Source organism: Antedon bifida, chromosome 2, assembly GCF_963402885.1.
Source record: "Antedon bifida chromosome 2, ecAntBifi1.1, whole genome shotgun sequence".
Taxonomy (NCBI): Eukaryota; Metazoa; Echinodermata; class Crinoidea; order Comatulida; family Antedonidae; genus Antedon; species Antedon bifida.
Window position 1 is genome coordinate 27939872 of NC_136227.1, and position 20931 is coordinate 27960802.

At 30.8% G+C, this 20931-nt stretch overlaps 1 protein-coding gene across 4 annotated transcripts in view; it reads left to right on the top strand.

Annotated features, from left to right (window-relative positions):
* The window catches only part of LOC144858901 (uncharacterized), a 75729-nt gene that overhangs the window by 25731 nt on the left and 29067 nt on the right, over positions 1-20931 (top strand). For 3 of the 4 annotated variants that reach the window (XM_078715042.1, XM_078715041.1, XM_078715043.1), the window contains 4 exons: positions 11674-11860; positions 12438-12575; positions 15234-15284; positions 15643-15741. In XM_078715042.1, coding sequence (XP_078571168.1) covers positions 11674-11860; positions 12438-12575; positions 15234-15284; positions 15643-15741 — 475 coding nt within the window. Of the gene's footprint in view, positions 1-10919; positions 11324-11673; positions 11861-12437; positions 12576-15233; positions 15285-15642; positions 15742-20931 lie in introns of those variants that run through there. The other variant, XM_078715044.1, reaches the window with a different exon arrangement.

The following is a 20931-nucleotide window of genomic DNA, read 5'->3' on the forward strand; positions in this document are numbered from 1 at the left end:
AACGAAAACGGATACGTCACGCACACGTATTCGTTTTCGTAAGCCATAAAAAAATCTGTTTCGCATGGCAACGAAATATTGAGGCGCGTCCAAAATATGACTGCGGTAAATTTGAGCGAAGCGAAGGTACGTGTTGCTTGGTGCTTGGCTGCCTAGGCCTAGCGTAACATCAAAGCGAGTGAAGACTTTAAAAACTGCTATTTATCAAAATTGACCTGGAATTTTAGTAAATTACTTTAGTAAATTACTTTCAATAAATCTATAATTATATTATAATCATGAATCATTCCTAATTCAAATGCAAAATGTGCAAAATAGATCAAAAACTATACTCGTTTTGTAGTTACGAATATGACTGGTGATATTCGTCAACACGAATACGCTTTACGAATATGAAATGGGGATCAGCTCAAAAGTGTATGACGTATACGTTTTCGTTATCGTATTCGTAAGGTTGCGAAACCTCCCTATTATCCTGTGAAACGATTTAGTGAAAATGTATGTTTTAATGTTTAGTCAACACTAATTCAGAGTACAAACAAACATTATTTGTTGGATTTTTAAAATGTATTTTTATATTTTTATTTTTATAATGAGTTACAACATTTAGAATTATCATATTTTGTATCGATCCATAATACTTAATAGAACCCCTGTTGAGGTGTGTAGGCATTCAGCGAGATTTTCCTCATGGTTCCCCTTAACCAAACAACAGCTGTGCATGTAGATGTAGACGAATATTAGGCATATACATTTAATAAGGCAATGTAATTGTATTGAGTAGGTTCTGTAGTGTTTTTTCCACATGAAAATGATACAAAATGGCATGTAAAGAATAAATTGATATTAAACATAACAAAGTTAATGTAACCTAAATCCTCCACCTGTGTTTAATCATTTATGAATTATATCAATTTTCTTTGAACTTGTAGTTTTATCGTTAAGTTAATAATGTTATCTTTTTTAATTAATGATATCATATTAACTGTATTATCTGCTCTCTGTATAATGGCAGACAATTTCATTTGATCATTAATCACTGGGAAATTGTTGTACTTTATCTTGTTTTTTTATATATTTTTTTTTTTTGGTACTTGTTTTTGTTTCGGTCATTTAGTAGTTAGCTGAATCGTTCAAACTAAATTCACATCAACCATGAATCATTTTCCTGATGAGTCTTTTAAATTTATTGTAAAATCGTAACATTTGCTTTGATTTATGACTTGATAAGGGGGGTGATTAGGGTTGTAGCTATTAAAAATGAGATATATTCCAATGTTAACAATTTGTTAAATCCTGATATTTTTACAAGGTTGACTGGTTTCTTTGTGTAATGTGTAGGGAATGATCTCAATGGGCATTTTTTCCTTTTTTTAGTCAAAACTCTATGTGATATGCCCAAATATGGTAGTGATATGACATCATAAAAAAAACAAACAAAAACACTATATTTTATTGCAAAATTCACTCTAGATATCAATATTCTTGTCTCACAAATAATAAGGAGCTTTGATTTTTTTTTTCTAAGACCTAAATTGTTGACGTCATATGGAGGTTATTCTATTCACATACATTGTGTGTAAAAACAGTTTTTCTGCTTTATATTACATGTGACTAACAATGTTATAATTTCTTATAAACCAAATTGTATTTGTTTAACATTTCAACATTGATATAACCCTATAGACATTTAATATGTAACTCAATTTGCGGAATAACAATAATATTCAGCATTGTGTTTACCATGTGGGAGAATGAAATGACGACAAGGTTAATGACATAATTTAGAATTTTTGTTTGTTTATTTGTCTGGAGAACATGGAGGCAATATGATATGACTGTCAAGTTAACATAACAAATACTGATACATTTTTATTTTTAATAATACTAATAGTAAAAGGTACTATATACAAAAGCATTACTGCATATTATAAATAAGTGAATAACTCTTAATATTTAATACAACAGCCATGCATGAACAACTATTTATATCATTTTGAAATAAAACATTTTGGTTGATTGTTTTAGAAAATTTTATTAGGAATTTAGGATGGACCATAGGATCTATGGCTAAATCCCATAACTTTTTATTTAAAAATAATAAATCATTCAGTTGTGTGAAATCACTTTGGTATATTGGTAGCTACTGTTCTTTATTAAACAGATCCTGTTCAGTATTGAAATGTAACTTTTATTTTTAGCACATATTCCTCATTTCAAAAGCAACTCAAGTATTCTTGACCATCAACCATAGAACTGCCAACACTTACGATTATAATAAACAATTAAATCATTTTCTTTTGTCTTTCTCTTAGAAATTTCACAACTATTTAAAGAATAAATATGAGGAAATAAGAATTTCTCTCCTTTAAGATTTTTTTCCTACTGTATCCTGTAATCTTTTCCCCACTGCCTTTTCCCCATAGGGCCTAGGCTTGGCACATCTTATAGGAAATTATAGCAATTTGTTGTTAATAAAATTAGGTTTTTATTAATTTATGTTTTGCTAATTAATGCTTAAAATTGAAGTGATCCAATGGAATAAGAAGAAGTGACATTTTTATAATGTACATATAATTACCGTAATTAGTTTTTATATAATTATACTTTCACTGTTTTATATTTAAATATTTTATTTTAATTGAGCTAAGTTGTCCTAATCAGTTTTAAGGTATGTATCATAAAAGTACACAACACATTAATTTTGTATTAAAAACCAATTTATCACATTTTTAACCATTTATTCACCCATTTCACTTTTAAAATGTACATGATATGACCAATAGCTATATAGTATATTGGAATTCAGCATTATCTACAGTGTACTGTATATACAAAGAAAGTTTGTTGGGAGGACAATAATATAATATGGCTCTCATTGAGTATATACTGACTACCAGTTCAGTAAGGTGTGAATCTGCTACAGCTTGACAGATCTGTGAAAGAAAACATGATGTTTGTGATCTTTATGAAAATTGATTAGATTTGATTGAGTCACCTGTTTGGCATGTACAAAAGAACGTCCTTGTTTTTCAATTATATTAAACTTGTTTTCGTGTTTTAAACATTGAAATAATTGTATTATAAACAATATTCATTAATGTCTTCACCTTGTTTTGATTAAATTTACGTTTTGCCCCTGTTACAGTATTTACTCCCTCTGCTGGAACAATTACCTTTGACATACCCACTTTGCAAAATCTTTTGTAATTTCAGGTGCGTACAACAAACCAGGTTTCATGTCTCTTGTATATTGTTTGAAGGTTTGCATGGGGAAATCAAATGTTGCAGTACACCACATACTGTATATAGTTCTGAAAAGAACTGTTGAGTTTCTCTTGAGAAACTAAACAATTCTTTTCAGAATTATAAAAAGTGGTCTACCGCAAACATTATACATCTCTTCTTGTAACAACACGATTTAACTCCAATGGAATTACAGTTCAAAAACGTGATTCTCTCTGGAGAGGGACCACTGAATATGGCTGCTTCAAACGGCCAATCAGATATGCCAGTTAGAAATTCCGCCTCCTACTTGGTCGTGTTAAGCATATCAATGTGAGGTCATGTTGTTAATACAATCTTAGTATGCGAAAAATCTAATAATATTAATATTTTTGAACAGATTGGCCAATGTGAGGAGTCCCTACCCTGTTCACATCACTTCACTGTCGCCTAGTTAATTATAAAATATAACCTCTTTGTTGTTTGCAGTAACTTATTTTGCTATACAGTACAGCATTTCTCATTGATCCAATCAAACCATTAGCCATCCAGGGTTAAAATGAAGAGGCGTCAAGAAACTGTAACCATTTGATAATTTAAACAGGTCTAGAAAATCCATGACTTTTTTATAATTATTCCGATGACTAAACCTGTCAGCCAATTAGGAAAGCCACCTACAAAATGGAAAAATCTTCCATAATTGACGTGGGTGGGAATTGGGTCATTTAAAGAAGAGCAAATTAATGGTGATTCATATGGAGCAAAGTTTGTTACATTAACAAATTTAGAGTTAGACATTGTATGTGTACCGAACCGTGGACATCTTTTAACCTCTAGGTGCTAGTCGAACATATTGAGTCTAGAATAATATTACACTAAGCATGTATTAATTTTAAAATAATTTGACTCCTCCAATCAGAAACTTGTCGATTAATGATTGACCTCAATCAAAGACCTCTACAATCAAGATAGCTCCAATTAATTATTAACTCCAGTTTGAAAAAAAAATCCAATAAAAACGCTTCATTCAAAGATACCTCCTAGACATCTAATTAAAGAATCATCCATCCAATCAAAAACCTCCTCTAATCAAAGATACCTCCAGGAAAGAGTATACCTTATCCATAAAAGACTTCTCCAATTAAAAAATAGCATCCAATCAAGAACCTCTAATCGAAGATTCTTCCAAGAAAGAATTATTCCACCTAAAGACTTCGGCAAGGAGTATACCTCCAGCTATAGACTTTTCCAGTTTAAAGAATCCTCATCAAAGACCTCATCAGTCAAAGATACCTAAAAAATAAAAACTTCTCCAATCCTCAAAAATGCCTTCTCAGTAAAGACTACCAAATTAAGACTTTTCCAGTATCTACTGTGATGGCCACTACTGAATTTGTACTTAAGGCACATTGCACTTGCAGAGATATATGTTTACGGTAAAATTCTTGATGTCTCATGGTTTACATACAAGGATCAGTGTGGGAACAGTTGTTCAATACAAATCCTATTGGGAATAATCTGAGGTTAATTAAACTCATATTAATTATTTGTGAGTCTTTTGGAACTGACTTCAACAGCTGTTTACTTATGTATTTTTAGCTGTAACTTTGAATTAAGTTTGTAAATGTAACTTTTTATTAATTTTTTTTTCATCGTTCGAGGCTGTACTGTAACAGGTTATTATTCCATCTCTTATTTTCATGGAATTTTATTGACAGATGAAAACATTACTAAACAAAGTATGATATACTTAGATATAAAAAATGTAAAGTATTGTATTAAAATATTATCTGATTCTTAGTGCTGTATCTTCACATATGACAATATTTGCCCAGTGTCATGGGAACATTTGGTAATACAGCATATCATGTGTATCGCATGTGGTGCCTGTAAGTATAAGAGTATGGTCTATGATACTAGGTGATACCTGTAAAATACATGTGATGCTGTATTATGGAATTTTCCTATGATACTGGAGACATCCAAATACAGTACCATAAATCGAGTGAATATTTTACACTTTGTTCAAATAGTTTACAGTAGTTTCTCCTAATCTCTTTAGTTTTTTTAACCTTACACACTTCCATTCCTTTCTAATTAACTAGCATTACCAGTGGCATTTCGGTCTTTATATCTTACAATGATCTGTTCTATTTTTTAACAAAAGCTACAAATCGTAAACCCAGGACGTATCAGAACCTTTCCAACCCACAAGATCTCCGAAACTGTTGATTGATAGAATGTCAATCATTACATAAATCATTTGTAAATACTATTATAATCGCTTTTTAGGCTGTTTAATAACGATAATGCTCTATAAACTAGAAGAAAGTTTTGTTTTAACAAACTACGTTTTCAAGACATGTCGTCACATGGTAATGGATTAAAAGTGTGATCAGGCAGAAGTAACAATCTTCCGCGTGTTACATCCGTCGAGACTTTTATCTGGTATCGTTTTAATTAATGACTTTAGTTTTCAGTTTTAAATGTCACAGCTCGGGTTTTGGTTGACATTTTCACATGTTGTGGGAAAGTTTTAAAGATTTAAATTGTCATTAAAATCATTACTTTACTAATTAATTTTAATATTTCTTTTTTACTTTTTCCCCCCACTTCATTTGACTGTTTTATTACATTTTTCTCTCCAAATCTGTCTAAATATAATGATATAAAATTTGTGGTAGTCCTGAAAAGGCTAACTCAAACTGCAAAGTTTTCTAGACATTTAGATCAATATGGTTCGATTGTCCTCGTGAGTGAGAGGGCTTTTATACTTTATAAACTCTGTTAGAAAAAATACAACTTACAACCAATCATCAGTGACATATTAGATTTAAAAAGGCAAATAGTCTATTTTTTTTTTGTGGATTTTTACTTTTATGTTGAACCAAAGAAACGATAAGGAATAAATTACCTTCGTGACGTTTCGCCGACAATCTGTCGGCTGCTTCAGACTAAAGCCTGGGTTGGAAACGTCACAAAGGTAATTTATTCCTTATCGTTTCTTTGGTTCAACATAAAAGTAAAAATCCACAAAAATATTATTTGGAACCAGATGAATTTATTCAATGTAAATAGTCTATTGTTTTGATAATCTACTCAATGTTTACTAATATGATATTATTGAGGGCATATTAAGTTTAACATGATTCATGTACTAAGCAGTGTCTATACTGGTTTTAACAAGACCCTGGGAATAGGTACATGAAGAGGATGACACCTCTCTGCATCTGACTGTTTAACCTTTTTTTCTAAAATTAATTTTTTATACATGTTCTTTAAAGACCAGTCTATGATGACACATGTTGTATCACTATATACAGTATTCACAGCCAATCATTAAGGTTCAATTTAAATGTTGATATTAAGTTTAAGTCCTTGCACTTGGAAAGATCAATCTATTGATCCGGACCCCCTTCAGATTAATCCTGGCTATTACCAACGGATATTCTGGGCAAGTTGTATTAGCAATTTGGTGCCGTTCGACCTTCCCAATATCAGTATTTAATAGCTATTCTTTAAAAAAAAAGAATTTTAATAACTTTGTGCAAAATCTACTGATTCAAACTTGTACGCTAAACATTTACTGTTGTTGGGACCGCAGTGCACTTTTGACCAGGTGTCTGTATTTGTTGCTATAGCAATAATTGGTTCAGAAAGAGATGGGAGATTATGTTGGTTAATTCATTGATACTTTATTCATGAAGTGAAGCATGAATTCTGAAATTCCATTTTTAATGATTGGTAAAGATTAAAGATTTGTCCCCCAAAAACATGAAAGCAAAAAATAAAATAAGATTTTGAATAGGCCATTTTGTAGTTTTAATCAATTAAGTTTATCAGTTCCGCAGGAAAAGCACATTTTTTTTCACTTATAAAAAGACAAAACAAACAGTTAAATTCAACCAAAAACAAGAGTAAAATCAGGGTTATTTTTTTAGAAAAAGTACAACTACAATACAGTGGCGGATCTAGGATTTTTAAATAGGTGGACCCAGGGCCTAAAAATGGCAAAATGTGGGTGCGAACTGAAATTAGTGTCCTATCTTTTGCATCACATGAATCTGCCTATAAGCAATGTATTTGACTTTTTTGTATTTAGTACACCACAGTAGATTAGATCTTTTAATGAACTATGCGTTGGTAGTATCTTTGGCCTAATTTCTAAATTGAAAGAACATTATCATATTGATTAAAAGTTTTGATTTTCAACAACTGTAGATGGCAGTCACCAAAAAATACCATACATTTGTTTTTTCTTGTCCATCACTAAATCCATTGGGAATTTCCTGCAGGATTGTGATTCACACTTTGGATCTTGTTATCTCATGATCTTTCCTTTATCTTCTGAATCACAACTTCTTATCGTATAATCTTTCCATCATTTTGTTTCCTTACAACTCATTCCAACTCAAGTTCACCGAGGGGCCCCTAGCTTAAACTCTTCCTAATCAAAAACACATGTCTCGACCAATATTATACCATTCACCGCTGTTCTTTCAGTTAGCTATTAGGATACTGACATAATTATATTACTGCGGTAAAAATATAGAAACAAATTATGAATTGAAACAGGGCTCAATTCCTATACGAGAAATATTGATTTAGGAAATCCTGTGGAAAAAAACATACAAGAAGCATGAAAAAAAATCATAAAGAAGCATAAACAAAAAATATCAAGAAGCATGAACAAAAAATATCATAAAGAAGCATGAACAAAAAAATATCAAGAAGCATAAACAAAAAATATCAAGAAGCATGAACAAAAAAATATCATAAAGAAGCATGGAAATAAAACATAAAAGGAGCATGAAAACAAAACATAAATGAAACATGAAAACAAAACATAAAAAGGCATAAAAAACATAAAAAGCATAAGCAAAAAAAACATAAAAGAAGCATGAAAAAAACATAAATGAAGCATGAAAGAAAAACATAAAAAAAGCATGAAAAAACGTAAAAGAAGCATGAAAAAACATAAAAGAAGCATGAACAAAAAAACATAAAGAAACATGAAAAAAAAAACATAAAAGAAGCATGCAAAAAAAAACCAAAACAAATATTATAATCTAATGAATTGAAAGTTAAGTTCTTACCCATGTACAGTAAAAAAGCTAGCAGTCAAAATCCAAGGTCAATCATGTTACAAAACGTGCCCCAGGAAAGTGAAGCTTTGCACGTTAAGCATGCTTATGAGACTACAAGCACAAGATTTCCCACCAATGTACGAGAAAAATTAAGATAATTGCTGATCTTTAAACATGTGAATTACATATTCCTTTTAGGATCTAACTTGTACTTAAAATTGTGTTCTAAGGAATCTTTAGTTAGGATACATTGGCTTAGACATGAATTTGATAAACTAGGTGAAACCTTCAACAATAACGATTGTTTTTGCTTAAGTCAAGATAGTTAAACAGAGGCTTTGAAATATCAAAGTATCTCGCTCTTATGGATGTAAGAAAAAATATTTGTATTTTGAAAACAGACTTAAGCAAAATCATGTCCTAATTTTGTTGCATTTTTATTATTTTTATCCTAAATTTTGATTTACACTTAGTAGATTTTAAGATATAAACCTGATACTGATGGAAAGAAAATATCTTTGTAAGAAACCAAGCACTTTCTCAAAGAAAGTTATGATCGAAAGCAAATATCCTTCGTCACGACACCTTATACAAATCACAATCTTAACAATACTCCTCAATCAATAATAGACAATGTTTGTTTATACTTTAAAAAATTGACGTTGTAAGGTGAGATTTGAGTTTAAATAAACTAAGATTAGCATGCTATTGTGTTCGATCGGATTCTTACATTTTAGACAAACATTCGCTGTGAAGTGATGCCTTCGGTGTGGCTTATTGTTTATTGATCCGCTTTCAAGTTAGAACCAATCCTTATTTTTTCATTTAGTATTTATCCTTGGTTTGCATTGAATGAGATTTTCATAACATTTGTTTGCTCTGAGCAGTTTGGAATGATATCGAGTGTTCATCTTTTTATTGAATTTTCATAACGTTTGATTGCCATGAACAGCTTGAAACAATGATATATTTCTTCTTGGTGTAATGTTACATGATTCAATGTGAACTTGGTTGTTTAATTTCACCAGACATCTCTATGTTGGAAACATCTATCGATTTCAGCTGTCAAGATTGTTTTGTTTCATTATTTTAAGTTTAACAGTTATTCTATGTTTGCAACTCATTGCTACATGTGCGTCTTCTTCATCAAGGGTTTGTTTTCAACTTTAAATTAACTTAATATTGTTAAATCATTTCTGCTGGATCAGTTGCAGCAAAACACATCAACCTTGGATGTATTGTCAGAAAGAACTTATTAATGGCATTATAATCATTCCATTCAAGCAGATGTAACAGAATACATCAATCTCGGATGTCAGAAAAAAATTGTTAATGTTATTATCATTCTATTCATGCCGATGTAACCAAACACATCGATCTTGATGTCAGAAAGAAATTATTAATGTTATTGACATTTTATTCACCAGTCATAACACATTAATCTTGAATGTCTATGATTCTGAAGATTTACCTTAATCTATATAAATTTACGTAAGGGCAAATTTCGGTATGTCAAAATGCTTTTTTAAAGTTTATCAAGCATGATCTCAAGATTATTAGTGGAATATCCTCAGCAGTTTGGAAATCTGTTTTACAACATTTTAATTCTACGATTTTCTCAAACAACTGTTTTATCCAAGCAACTCGTTTCATAGAATTACAAGCCATCATAATCGTTAAGACAGGAATTTTAGTCATTGTGATTTCTTTCAAACGGAAATTGTCTTGATCATAAGATAAGTCTTCTGACCAAGCCTGTCATTGTTACGTATCAAAAACGCCATTGTCATCATCTTATCTGTCAGGAATTATTATTATCACTTGGTTTTTGACATAGTACAGTTACTTTATTGTTATTTGATTCTGTATAAACTATTGGTTCTGTGTAAAATCTTGAGGGCTATTGACAGGTTGATGTACTAGGCTTTGGGCTGTAGTGAGCGGTATTATTTGCTAGCGCATGGTATATGTAGACCTTTGGGCTAGTCAGTTGTCTATACATTGGCGCGCATGTAGACCTTTGGGGCTTTGAGGACCCCAATGGAAATAAGTTTTCTTTTAAACTTTCTTGGGTTATTCCTCGGTTCATTTAATTAATATTGTTATCTTGTGCTTTTTCTACGTTATGTTTGTCTTTGTATTTTTGAGTGAACCGAATAAAACTGAACTGAATTGTGCACCACATTGTATTGACCTAGACATTTGGCTACTACATGGTACTTATATGTAGACATTTGATCATCTATTAAGCAATATGTAGACCTTTATATTAGTGTGAACTGAGCTAATTTTTCAGTAGCTACCTGGGAATTAAGAAGGCTAAGATAGCTAATCCATATAGCAATTAACTACTGTAGATATTGTACCGTACAATAGTATTAAATTGGGCGATTGATTAAACCGATATAATATCATCAGTCAGGATTTTGGAGATTTGTAAATTATTTTATTGTGACTAATTTCACAAACCTTGAAACAATTTTTGACTAATTGTACCAACTTTGAAATTAAAAAAAAAGCATAACACAATAGTTTCTGCTAAATTTATGCTATTCATCCGCTTGAAAATTACTGTAGCTTATTTGTGTTTGACCAGAAACGATGATGCTTATCATCTTCTTCACCTGTTTCCAATATCTTTTTGAAATCTTTTGTACTGTGACGTAAGCACATCCAATTGCTACAAATAATTCTACTTCTCGTACATAGCTTATCAATGTTGGCAGTGCAAGAACAACGATAAACTTCCTTCAGCTGTTTTGAATTATATAAACTGAAAATTTAATGCTAAAAAATTGTTGTTATACAGCAATATAGTAGAGGTAGTACCAAGCACTGTTTATGTTTTGATCTTATTTTTGGAGTCGCACCAAACACTTGTCCGAGTCGGCCTAGTTGCAGGAGGACACATACTATCTATTGGATTTATATGTATAGGATCATAGGAGTTTTTAAAATTCAGGAATTTTTCTTATTTCCTCAATTGATAGACCATGACTGATTTAAAAGAGGTTTGTATTTTAAAAATGTTTTTATAGTACAGTCTTGTCTTTTTACAATGGAATGTGCCAAAGAAATTTTTTTCTAATGACTTTTTTTATTATTTAATTGATTATTTTTATTACAGTTAGAAACTGAACTGTTCAGCAGAAACTCCAGTTTAAGAGGACACTTTTTTTCCGTGTTTCGAATAAGGGGCAATTATGTTAAACATTACAACCATTCATCAACAGTATTAAGGGGACACTTTGTTTGGTTTTGTCCTTGGTGTCTCCTATCGTGTTTCCTAAGGTGTTCTTCTCATTGCAACCAAGGAAATTCTTATCCTTAATGAGTAAAATCAATTTGTAATTTTTTCTAGTCTCTTGGATCTGATGGTAACCGAGGAGGATCCGATCATGAGGAATATGAAGAGGAGGAGGAAGAAGACACCAATGATGATGAGAGCATGTCAGACTTGGATACAGGCGATGACATCTCATTACCTGATCTTGGAGAAGATAATACTAAAATCAAGTTCATTATGACTCCTTCCTCTCCACCCCATGGTACGTCATTTTTTTGTATGTACACAGTGTTTGATTTTGTTCGATGGCCAATGGCCAATATATTTTCATAGAAATGTTATGTATGTGATGCAATTATTTGCATACACAAATCTTTAAAATCAGCATTATTAATCAGGCCAATAATTGAATATTGACCAGTGATTTAATGGTTTAAATTGGTTCCCTTCTGTAGGTCAACTAATGTTATGCTCAAGAGACATGGTAATATAGTTATTATCAAAGTCACCGTAATTGAATTCTATGACAAATTGATCAAAAAGATTTAAATAATAATTTGAACCATTTTCATAATTGCACTAAATTTCTTACCCTATTTTTTTTTTTTTTTGAGTGATTACTGTGTATGTATGTTATATAACATTATTTGAGAACACAAAATGTCTATAATATCTTAACACCTACTATAGATGAGATAAAGGAATTATAGTGAAATTAAGTTTTCCTTTTGAAAATGTTAACTTCTCTCCGAGGCTCCACATCATTCTGAAATCTGTTGAAAGACAAGTGCGAACTAAGCAACGTCATACACCCAACTTTGAGTTTTGCTTTCATTCAGGGCGTCTCTACGAGCAGTTGTCTTTAGAACCAGTTAGCACCTCATGGAGACATAAAAAGATGACTAATTGGAGTGAAACTGATGTCCAGTTCTGGATGGAGTCCATAAATCTTGCGCAATTCGTACCTCAAGTTAAAGGTAAATATTTATAATTGTAAACCATAGTTATTGGAGTAATTGGATGCGAGTTGACATTTGGAAAAGAAAGGAGAGGTGTTTCCGTCTGCTGTCTTATCGTTATATTAACTTTAGCTTAAAACATAATTGTAGGCTTTAAATTAATAATTTGAATAATGTGTGATTAATTAAAGTATTATTTTTGTTGTTTTTGTGAGCTGTGGGATTCCACTACTAATTCAATGATGATTTTGATAATATTGTTAATTTAATTTGATAAGGATTTTTGTAATTTAATCTTATGTAAATTTATACACGCCCAAATGCAAAAGATACAGGTGAATTGAACAAACCATACATTTCAGTTTTCATGGACGTTCTTTCCCTTCCTCTTTATAAAATTTACTAAATTTTAAGTTTAAAACATAAAAAATGAAGATTAATTAAGTCAGACTTAATAGGTTATTTTGTAGTTATACTAAATTTAATCACTTCCAAAGAAAACAAACTTTAAAAAAAAATAATGCTTTTCACTTGTAAAATGACACAATAAATGGTTAAATTCAACCAAATATCCATTGACCTGCAGCTATTTGACTATATTTTGCTTTAAATTACAGTCTTTTCAGCTAAATGCATTTTTTTTTTCGATCCTATTTTTGGTAAAAGTAACTATATGTGACATTCAAATGACATATTCAACAACAAATGTTTTAAGAATTATTTTTTCAGGGGGACAATAAATAAATATTATGTACAATATCATTTTGTATGCAATTATGCCCCTAATCCTTTTGTTTAAAAAATGAATGATTGTAATTGACATCTTAAAAGGTACTGTGCCACTTATCTACTTCTTTCACCTGGAATTCAAACAGGTCTCTTTTGTGACGTCTATTCTACAAATGTGTATGTAGCATATATACTAACTACAGTGACTCAATGAAATCAAATCAAATTCAATTCTTTTATTTACCCAGTGACTCATACATCCCTCTGTGCGTTTCCTGTAGCCTTTAAACAATTCTAGGCTTAGATCATTATCATTCAATCACCCCTTGCTCCTTTCCTTATCATCTAGTGAAAGTAGCCTATACAATACTCGTTAAGACGCAGTTGGTTGTTCTAGTTGCGACACTGCAATCTCGCACATTCACAATGCATGTGAAAAGCCAACTAATAAATAATCATTGTATTGAACGTACATTTTAAGCTGTGTCTACACTATCAAACTAGTTTGGCAAAAAAGTGTGATGCCCATATGGTAAACTAGTGATATTCCCAAATACGGAAATGATATGACATCAGCATGTCCATATATGGGCACATCACATTTGTTTTGTCACATAAAGTTTTATATTGTAGACAGAGCTTTAAGTACATCCCAACACATTGGATTTGGAAGTGTAAGTTGGCCTCTAGCCTCTAGAGTTGACACTCCAGCTACTCATTTCTGTCCTTTTCCCCTTCCCTCCAAGTTCCGTAAATTGCAATGTAAAAGATATGACATTAGGTTAAGTCAAGCATCATTTTTAAGCCCTCATACCCTCACCCTTCTCCCCACCCTTCCCCTCTATTTACTTGACAACAACTTTGTAGATTAAATTAGATTTAGATTAAATAGCATTCTTATAATATTTAAAAGCTTGTGTTGCAATTATATAAATTTCTGAGTTATGATTGGTTGCACAGTTTTTCCTGTGACAAAAACAGATTTTGATATGAAAATGCATGCATATTCACAAGAATAAATTTTCCTACGAAAGTCTTTGCGGAATGACCATAACTATATGATAGTTAGATAATTACGAAGATTAGTTTCACTTTAACTGTCTCAAGTACTTTCCATTTCTGGGTTAATCTAGATATTATTTGATTTGTTTCTACATTAAAGTTTTAAATGCTGCATCGTCACGCCACCTTGCATAATGCAATAAAAGAATCTTTTGTTTGAAGCGTTTTAATTGTTTCTGTGTGTGATTGTCACTTCAAAGTCCTGTGGGAATTACATCGTTGTTTAATTCCGGAAAACATTATTAATTAGATTAAACTTTTACCTGTAGGTTTAACAAGACACCTGACAGGCTTTTATTGTCTTCCGCTCTTTTTTTAAAAACAAAGGACGTGGAATTAAAGAAATATCATACGACAGTTGTCTTTTACCAGAAGATTATGTGAATGAAACATAAAACAAATAAGTTTGACCTAATCATTGGTCAAGTAAAAAATGTTATACTTGAACAGTGGTACAAATAGTTAAAGACATAGAAGAAATTCCAAAAATTAATATATGGAAAAAGATTAGTCACACTTGAAAATTATCAAATTATCAAACCCTCTCTTTATGGAGTTTACCCATGTAACTTTTAATTCTTATTCTTTTGGGAAAAAATGTAAGGAAAAAATTAGTAATGAAGAAAAGTAAATACATACACTGTCAAAGGAAATAGAGAAAAGCAAAGCAATGTTACTGTACTGTATATGTTTGTATTTTGGTTATTGAACGTATAGAATATTTGATTCACAACTCGCATTCAACTGATTCTTTGCTTGCTTACCATAATGTTATTATAGTAAGTAAAGATTCAGGAAGAACATCTATTCCCAAATGATTGATTGGTTCTAAGTGTTGTATGTATAGTCATTGAGTCTAATGTCAATGTTATGCTCTAATTTCAGCAAATCATGTGACTGGAAAGAACTTGATGAATATCGACATGCAGTTGCTAGGTAAGTAAACAAAATTATTATGTAGTTCAGTATCACTAGACAGTTTTAACATTCAAAAATACTATTGATAATAATATTTATATATAAAAAAAGTATTTTTAATTATTAATGCAACCAGACTAGGATACTTCTCATTGATATTTTATAGAGTTTTTATTTGTGCTTTATAAACTGAAACTGGCACAAAGTATATCTATTAGTTTATATTGTAAACAATTAAACTACATAAAGATTCATAGAAATACATACCTGCATGTTTTCTATAGGCCTATAGCTACATAACATTACCTAGCTGAGGATCTATACTAATTGTGTTGACTGTAGTAGTAACAGACATTTAATGACTGTAATGTTTTAGATTCTATGGGAATCCAAGGAGACCATCTGGAAGTTCTGCTGGCCAAAATCTATGAGATCAACAATCCAATGGCGAATGTCCCAGAAAAAGAATGTATAAGTAAGTAATTGTTTTGAATTTTGATAATATTAAATATTATCATATTCATTGTTCATCCTAATATTAAGCATCCAGACCTTAAGAAAATTTATGATCAGCAATTTTACCAACTAAATTAAAAAGCTACAAAGACATAGAAACTCTGGAAAAAAAGTAATAAGCAATAGGAAAAACTGGAGGAACCTCATCAAGGAATTAGCAGAAATGGCGGAAATTTTGGAAGACTTTATGGCAGAACCGCATTAAGTCAGCAACTCATTGAACATGATGTAAAGTTTTTAAATTTGTGTGTACTATACTGGCATGTATTTGGTCATTTTAATTGAATACATAAAAGATAAAAGTGACACCTGTTTGTTAAAAAGTTGACCAATTACAAAAAAAATTACTTTAAATAAAGCAGGAAAAATTCCCAGTGTGCCTGAAAGAGCCGTAACCATACCCAAGCTAAAATGTTGTACCTGCCAAATCCAACAGCCCATATCTCTTTTAATACATACATTCTTGGATGCCAAAGTCATTTATTTCTACATTAAATCATTACTGTTCATAACAAAGATGGGCAAGTCATAGTATCCTGTCCAACATAACACGCCTAGATGCAAAATAACATTAATTACTTACTGAATGTCAGTAACATTTATTCCAATAAAAGTTAATTAAATTTGATAAAAACTTAACATAAGCATATGTTTTTCCGGATGTGTTTTATATAGGTAGGAAGTCTGTTCCGTATGGACAATGTCAGGATTCAATGAACTGGCAACTTTTGAATTTGTAAGAAGTTCCGTTTTTTTAAATCGTATCTGTTGGAGGTCTTTCGTGATTTCATTTGTCATATTATTATGATAATTGTCACTTCAATGTCATTTGGCTGTGATCATGCCAAGATTTGTTGGTCATTTATTAGTTGGGGCTAATAGGTATTTTTGATATTTATTTTAGGGGTCTAGACAGGGTTGGTTAGATTGTACTAGAAGTTCAGTTTTATGCAAGTTTGCTAAATTACAATAAAAAAAAAAAAAAAGAATGGTGTTTTCAACTTCAAGACCCATTACACTCATGTGTAGCATGGAGAGAGTGAGGGAACGCTTAAAAAGTTGACTTCTTTACTATAATGTGTATAGTATTGTCTGTATGTGCTAAACAGAAACTATTTGGTAATCTTCTATGCCTCACCATCCATACAATAGATACTGACCTCTAGTCTGTTGTCATAGGCTGACCAGACATGGGGTTTCCCCTATTCTTAAAAACTCTGTGATTAATATAAAGAAAGTATCAATATTTGCCTAGTTCTCAGAATTTGCTAGTTTTGAATGGTTGTTTTGTTTTCTTGTTTTACTCTTTATGATACAACTTTTATTCTTAAATATTATATGTAGTTTCTTCCTTTTAAGAGCAAACTTCATTGTTGAAGGCTACTGCTCCGCTGGCTCTAACTTGTGCAATTTCCATGCATACACTGTGTAGTGCATACACAGTTAATTTTTTTTTTTTTTAAAGAAATGATGAGTTAGTTTGGTTAACGATTTCAACTATTTCCTTTATGGTTATTTTTTAAATATTTTAAATGTCTCTAGATTACATGGCAGTTTAGTATCTCAAAATTACAGAAAACCACATACTTGTGTGTCTGTAAAACCAGTATGTTTAAGATCTGCTTATTTTAGAAACTAGGTTAAGTCAAGTTAATAGTATAGTAGCTTTATGTTTAATTCTCTTTAGTCTGGTCTTGTTGGAGATTCAAATATTGAGTTATCGTGTTGTTCCAGATAATTGTGGAAAAAATAATGTTTAAAATAGTTAAATATTCTCTTTTCTAAATTAAAGCTTGGTTTTAGGTAAACTATCTTTACAATTGTTGAACTATTTTTTTGTTTCTTTAAATCTTATATTATCTTATATTACAGTAGAACCCAACAATTGTTGTCACATAATATTACATACATGTACAATACAATTTAAAACATAATATTGTATTGTATATATTAATTATTATTGTTTTATTGTTTCATGGGAAAATTACTATATAGGGGTGTCTGAATAGGAGTTGGCTATATTTAATATTAAACAATATATTGACCGTTGTTCATTTCATGGGAAAGTGTCTCCTTGATTGGAATGTCCCCTCAATAGGGGTCTCCCAACGGAGAGTTTCTAATGTATTTCTTTATTTTCCCAATTAAATTAATTCCTCTGGTAAACCATAGAAATATTTATATCTGAATGGGTAACACAAAACCATATTTATTAAAGTCATAAACAGTCAAAATTAATTTAAATTTCAATTAATCGTAATGGAGTTTAATTGGAACCAATTATTAAAGGGGGCTCTGAGCTAACCCCTTGCATTTTTGTCATATCCACTTACAGGAAAGAAATATTAATACTTAATTAATTGCTATTATATTTTAGTATGTAACATTGTAACTAGTTCACTTAGTATGTTCTTGGTAGGATGTTTAACAGACTTTAATGTTAAGAATTGTTATGAAGATTAATTTATACGTTAAAACATGAAAAGTGTTTGTGAATTGGGCAATATTAATTAACATGTGTATATAGGGACCAATTCAGTGGTGATAAGTTACCCATTTAATTGGTGAAAAAAATAGCACAGTTTATAGTATCAATAATTTTTAAAAAAAGGCTATAGTATTATTAATAACTGAAATTAAAAAAGAAGAACAATAAAATGATGTTGATAATTATGATAAAACGAACACATGAAATTAGGATATTGTAATTATAATTTTATGTCTTTGATTTTGAAGAAAATACAATGCAAGAAGATCACTTTTTTGAGCGAGAAAAAACATCTTCATTTTTAAGCAATTGAAAAATAATTTCTTGAAGTATAGTATCTCATTTGAAGACAGAAATATTCTTTTTTTTTTCTCAATGATATTCTTTGTTTCATTTCTTAATTGAATATGTTATGTTAATATTTTTGCTGAGTTGTGTTAAGGAAGAAAAGAATTCAGCCATCGGAACTTCTTCACCAATAAATCACGATTTCTTCAAATGAGTTGATGGGCAGTAATTAACAAGGGAAGCAGATAAAATAAACTATTTTACCTCTTAGCATCTCCAACTAATTTTGTTAATTATTCTGACACAATGTATTGATAAAACTTGTCTTAAGACCTTCAGTCCAGTTAGCTTTTGGCATAGTGGCTCTGCTTAGAATTAATTCTTGTAGTATCTATGTCAGCTGGATATCCCTTCCCCCTTTAGGCCACCCCGCCCAAGTAATTCTTTCTAATTGTGGTTAAATGTAAGGTAATGGGAAAACGTATGCAATAGTACAGATACTAATTATTTAGTATTAGGACTCTGATTGCAACTGGACAGCAGAGAAAATTAATATGCTTCACTGTGCGTTTTTACAATCTCGTAAGTTAATTTTTTATATTTTTAACTTTGTGGTCACTTAAGTATTCATTTTTAAAAAAATTATTATTTAACCAAAAGACCAATATTATCATGCTTCATCTTCAGAGTTTCGCATAGAAAATGGGTTGAGGTTGTTTTGGTAATGAAGAAATCCTGGGTCAGATTTATCAAACTTTCTTAGCAAAAAGAATCTTAGTTTACCTTAAGCTCTGTCTACACTATCAAACTTTATGTGACAAAACAACTTGTGCCCATATTTCTGAACCAATTAAATTCTTTAAAAAAAAAGGATTAGCTTCCTAAATACATCTTTAGTTTTCACTTATAAGCACTGTATAATTATTTTGACTTTAAAGCAACACGATTAATTTTTTACTTTTAAAACAATTGACCCCACATTTATAACAGGATCGTTCAACTCCTCGCCTACATATTATTTTAATAGATTTATTATGAAATATGACACCTTAATTGATCTGCTATCCATCATCCATTATTAAAAATGAGAACCTCTTAGAATAATCGTGTGTATGATCACTTTCCAGATTAGGGTTTTGACAACCTTGTCTCAATTTATTATCTGGTTTACATAAAATCTTCCACAAATAACACCAAAACTTTGCAACAAATTAGCAAGGTGTTCGGCAGTAGAATGACAAGTTTCACCTGGAAACATTGACGCCACAAAGGAAGCGTTGTAGAACGTGTTTCGTTTTGTGAGGAACACCTGTGTCGCGACAAGTTTCTTTGCCGTCTTTCTCGCATTCATTCATGTTTCTTGTACTTCCTGGATGACATTTTGCATTGTATTTCAAACAGTAATAAATATAATTGTCTTGCTTATAAAAAGTGGTCTTTTTGCATTGTATTCTAAAACTTCTTACAAAATGATATATATTGTCTGGCTAAAAAAAAAGTGATCTTTTTGTTAGTACAGTATTTCTAAAATTTATTAAATTAGATTTGTTGTCTTGCTCAATAAGTGACCTTTTGGAATTGTATTTCTAAGATTTCTTTAAAATTAGATATATCGTCTGGTTAAAAAAAGTGATCTTTTTGCAATGTACAACATTTCTTAAATTAGATTTATTGTCTTGCTCGAAAAGTGATTAAAGATATTTTTTCTCACTCAAAAAAGTGATCTTTTTGCATTGTATTTTCTTCAAAATCAAAGATGTATTGTCTATAAAAAGTGCTATTTTATTTGTAGTAAAGTATGAACAATCTTCAATGTAACAGGTTGTGTCATGTTTATTGTATTATTATAAAGTAGAAAATGTACATTTTTTTCTACATAAAAATATAATAAAAAGACATAGACACAACGTATTATTTTCAAATTGGTCTCTAATAAATGGCACGGTTTGCGTATTTGTATTTTCTTATTCATGTTATAATAAGTTGGTCAGTCTTCGTTAATCAGTGTGGTTGAAGTGTCAGTGTATTATAACTGTCAAAATAACGCCTGTCTTGGAGAGGTAGTCTGTTTACCATGCCAAAGTTCGAATTTAGTTCTTCTGCCAATTGCTACCAAAACTGGTCACAGATGTGCCAAGTGGTCCCGATTTACTTGTTTCTTCCTTATTTTTGTTTGTCCATAACTCACATTCAACATTTAAAAAACAATTTAGTTTAAAAATGATGTTTTAGTTCCCTGTTGATTTACTTTCAAAGCCACAAAAGACAATGTTCACCGGGAAGTTTCTTTTTGGTGTAAACCGTTTCTGATGGCGATTAGAAGGTTTTCCGGTTGTTGATCACAAACGGAATCAGTTGTTGCAAGACAATGCA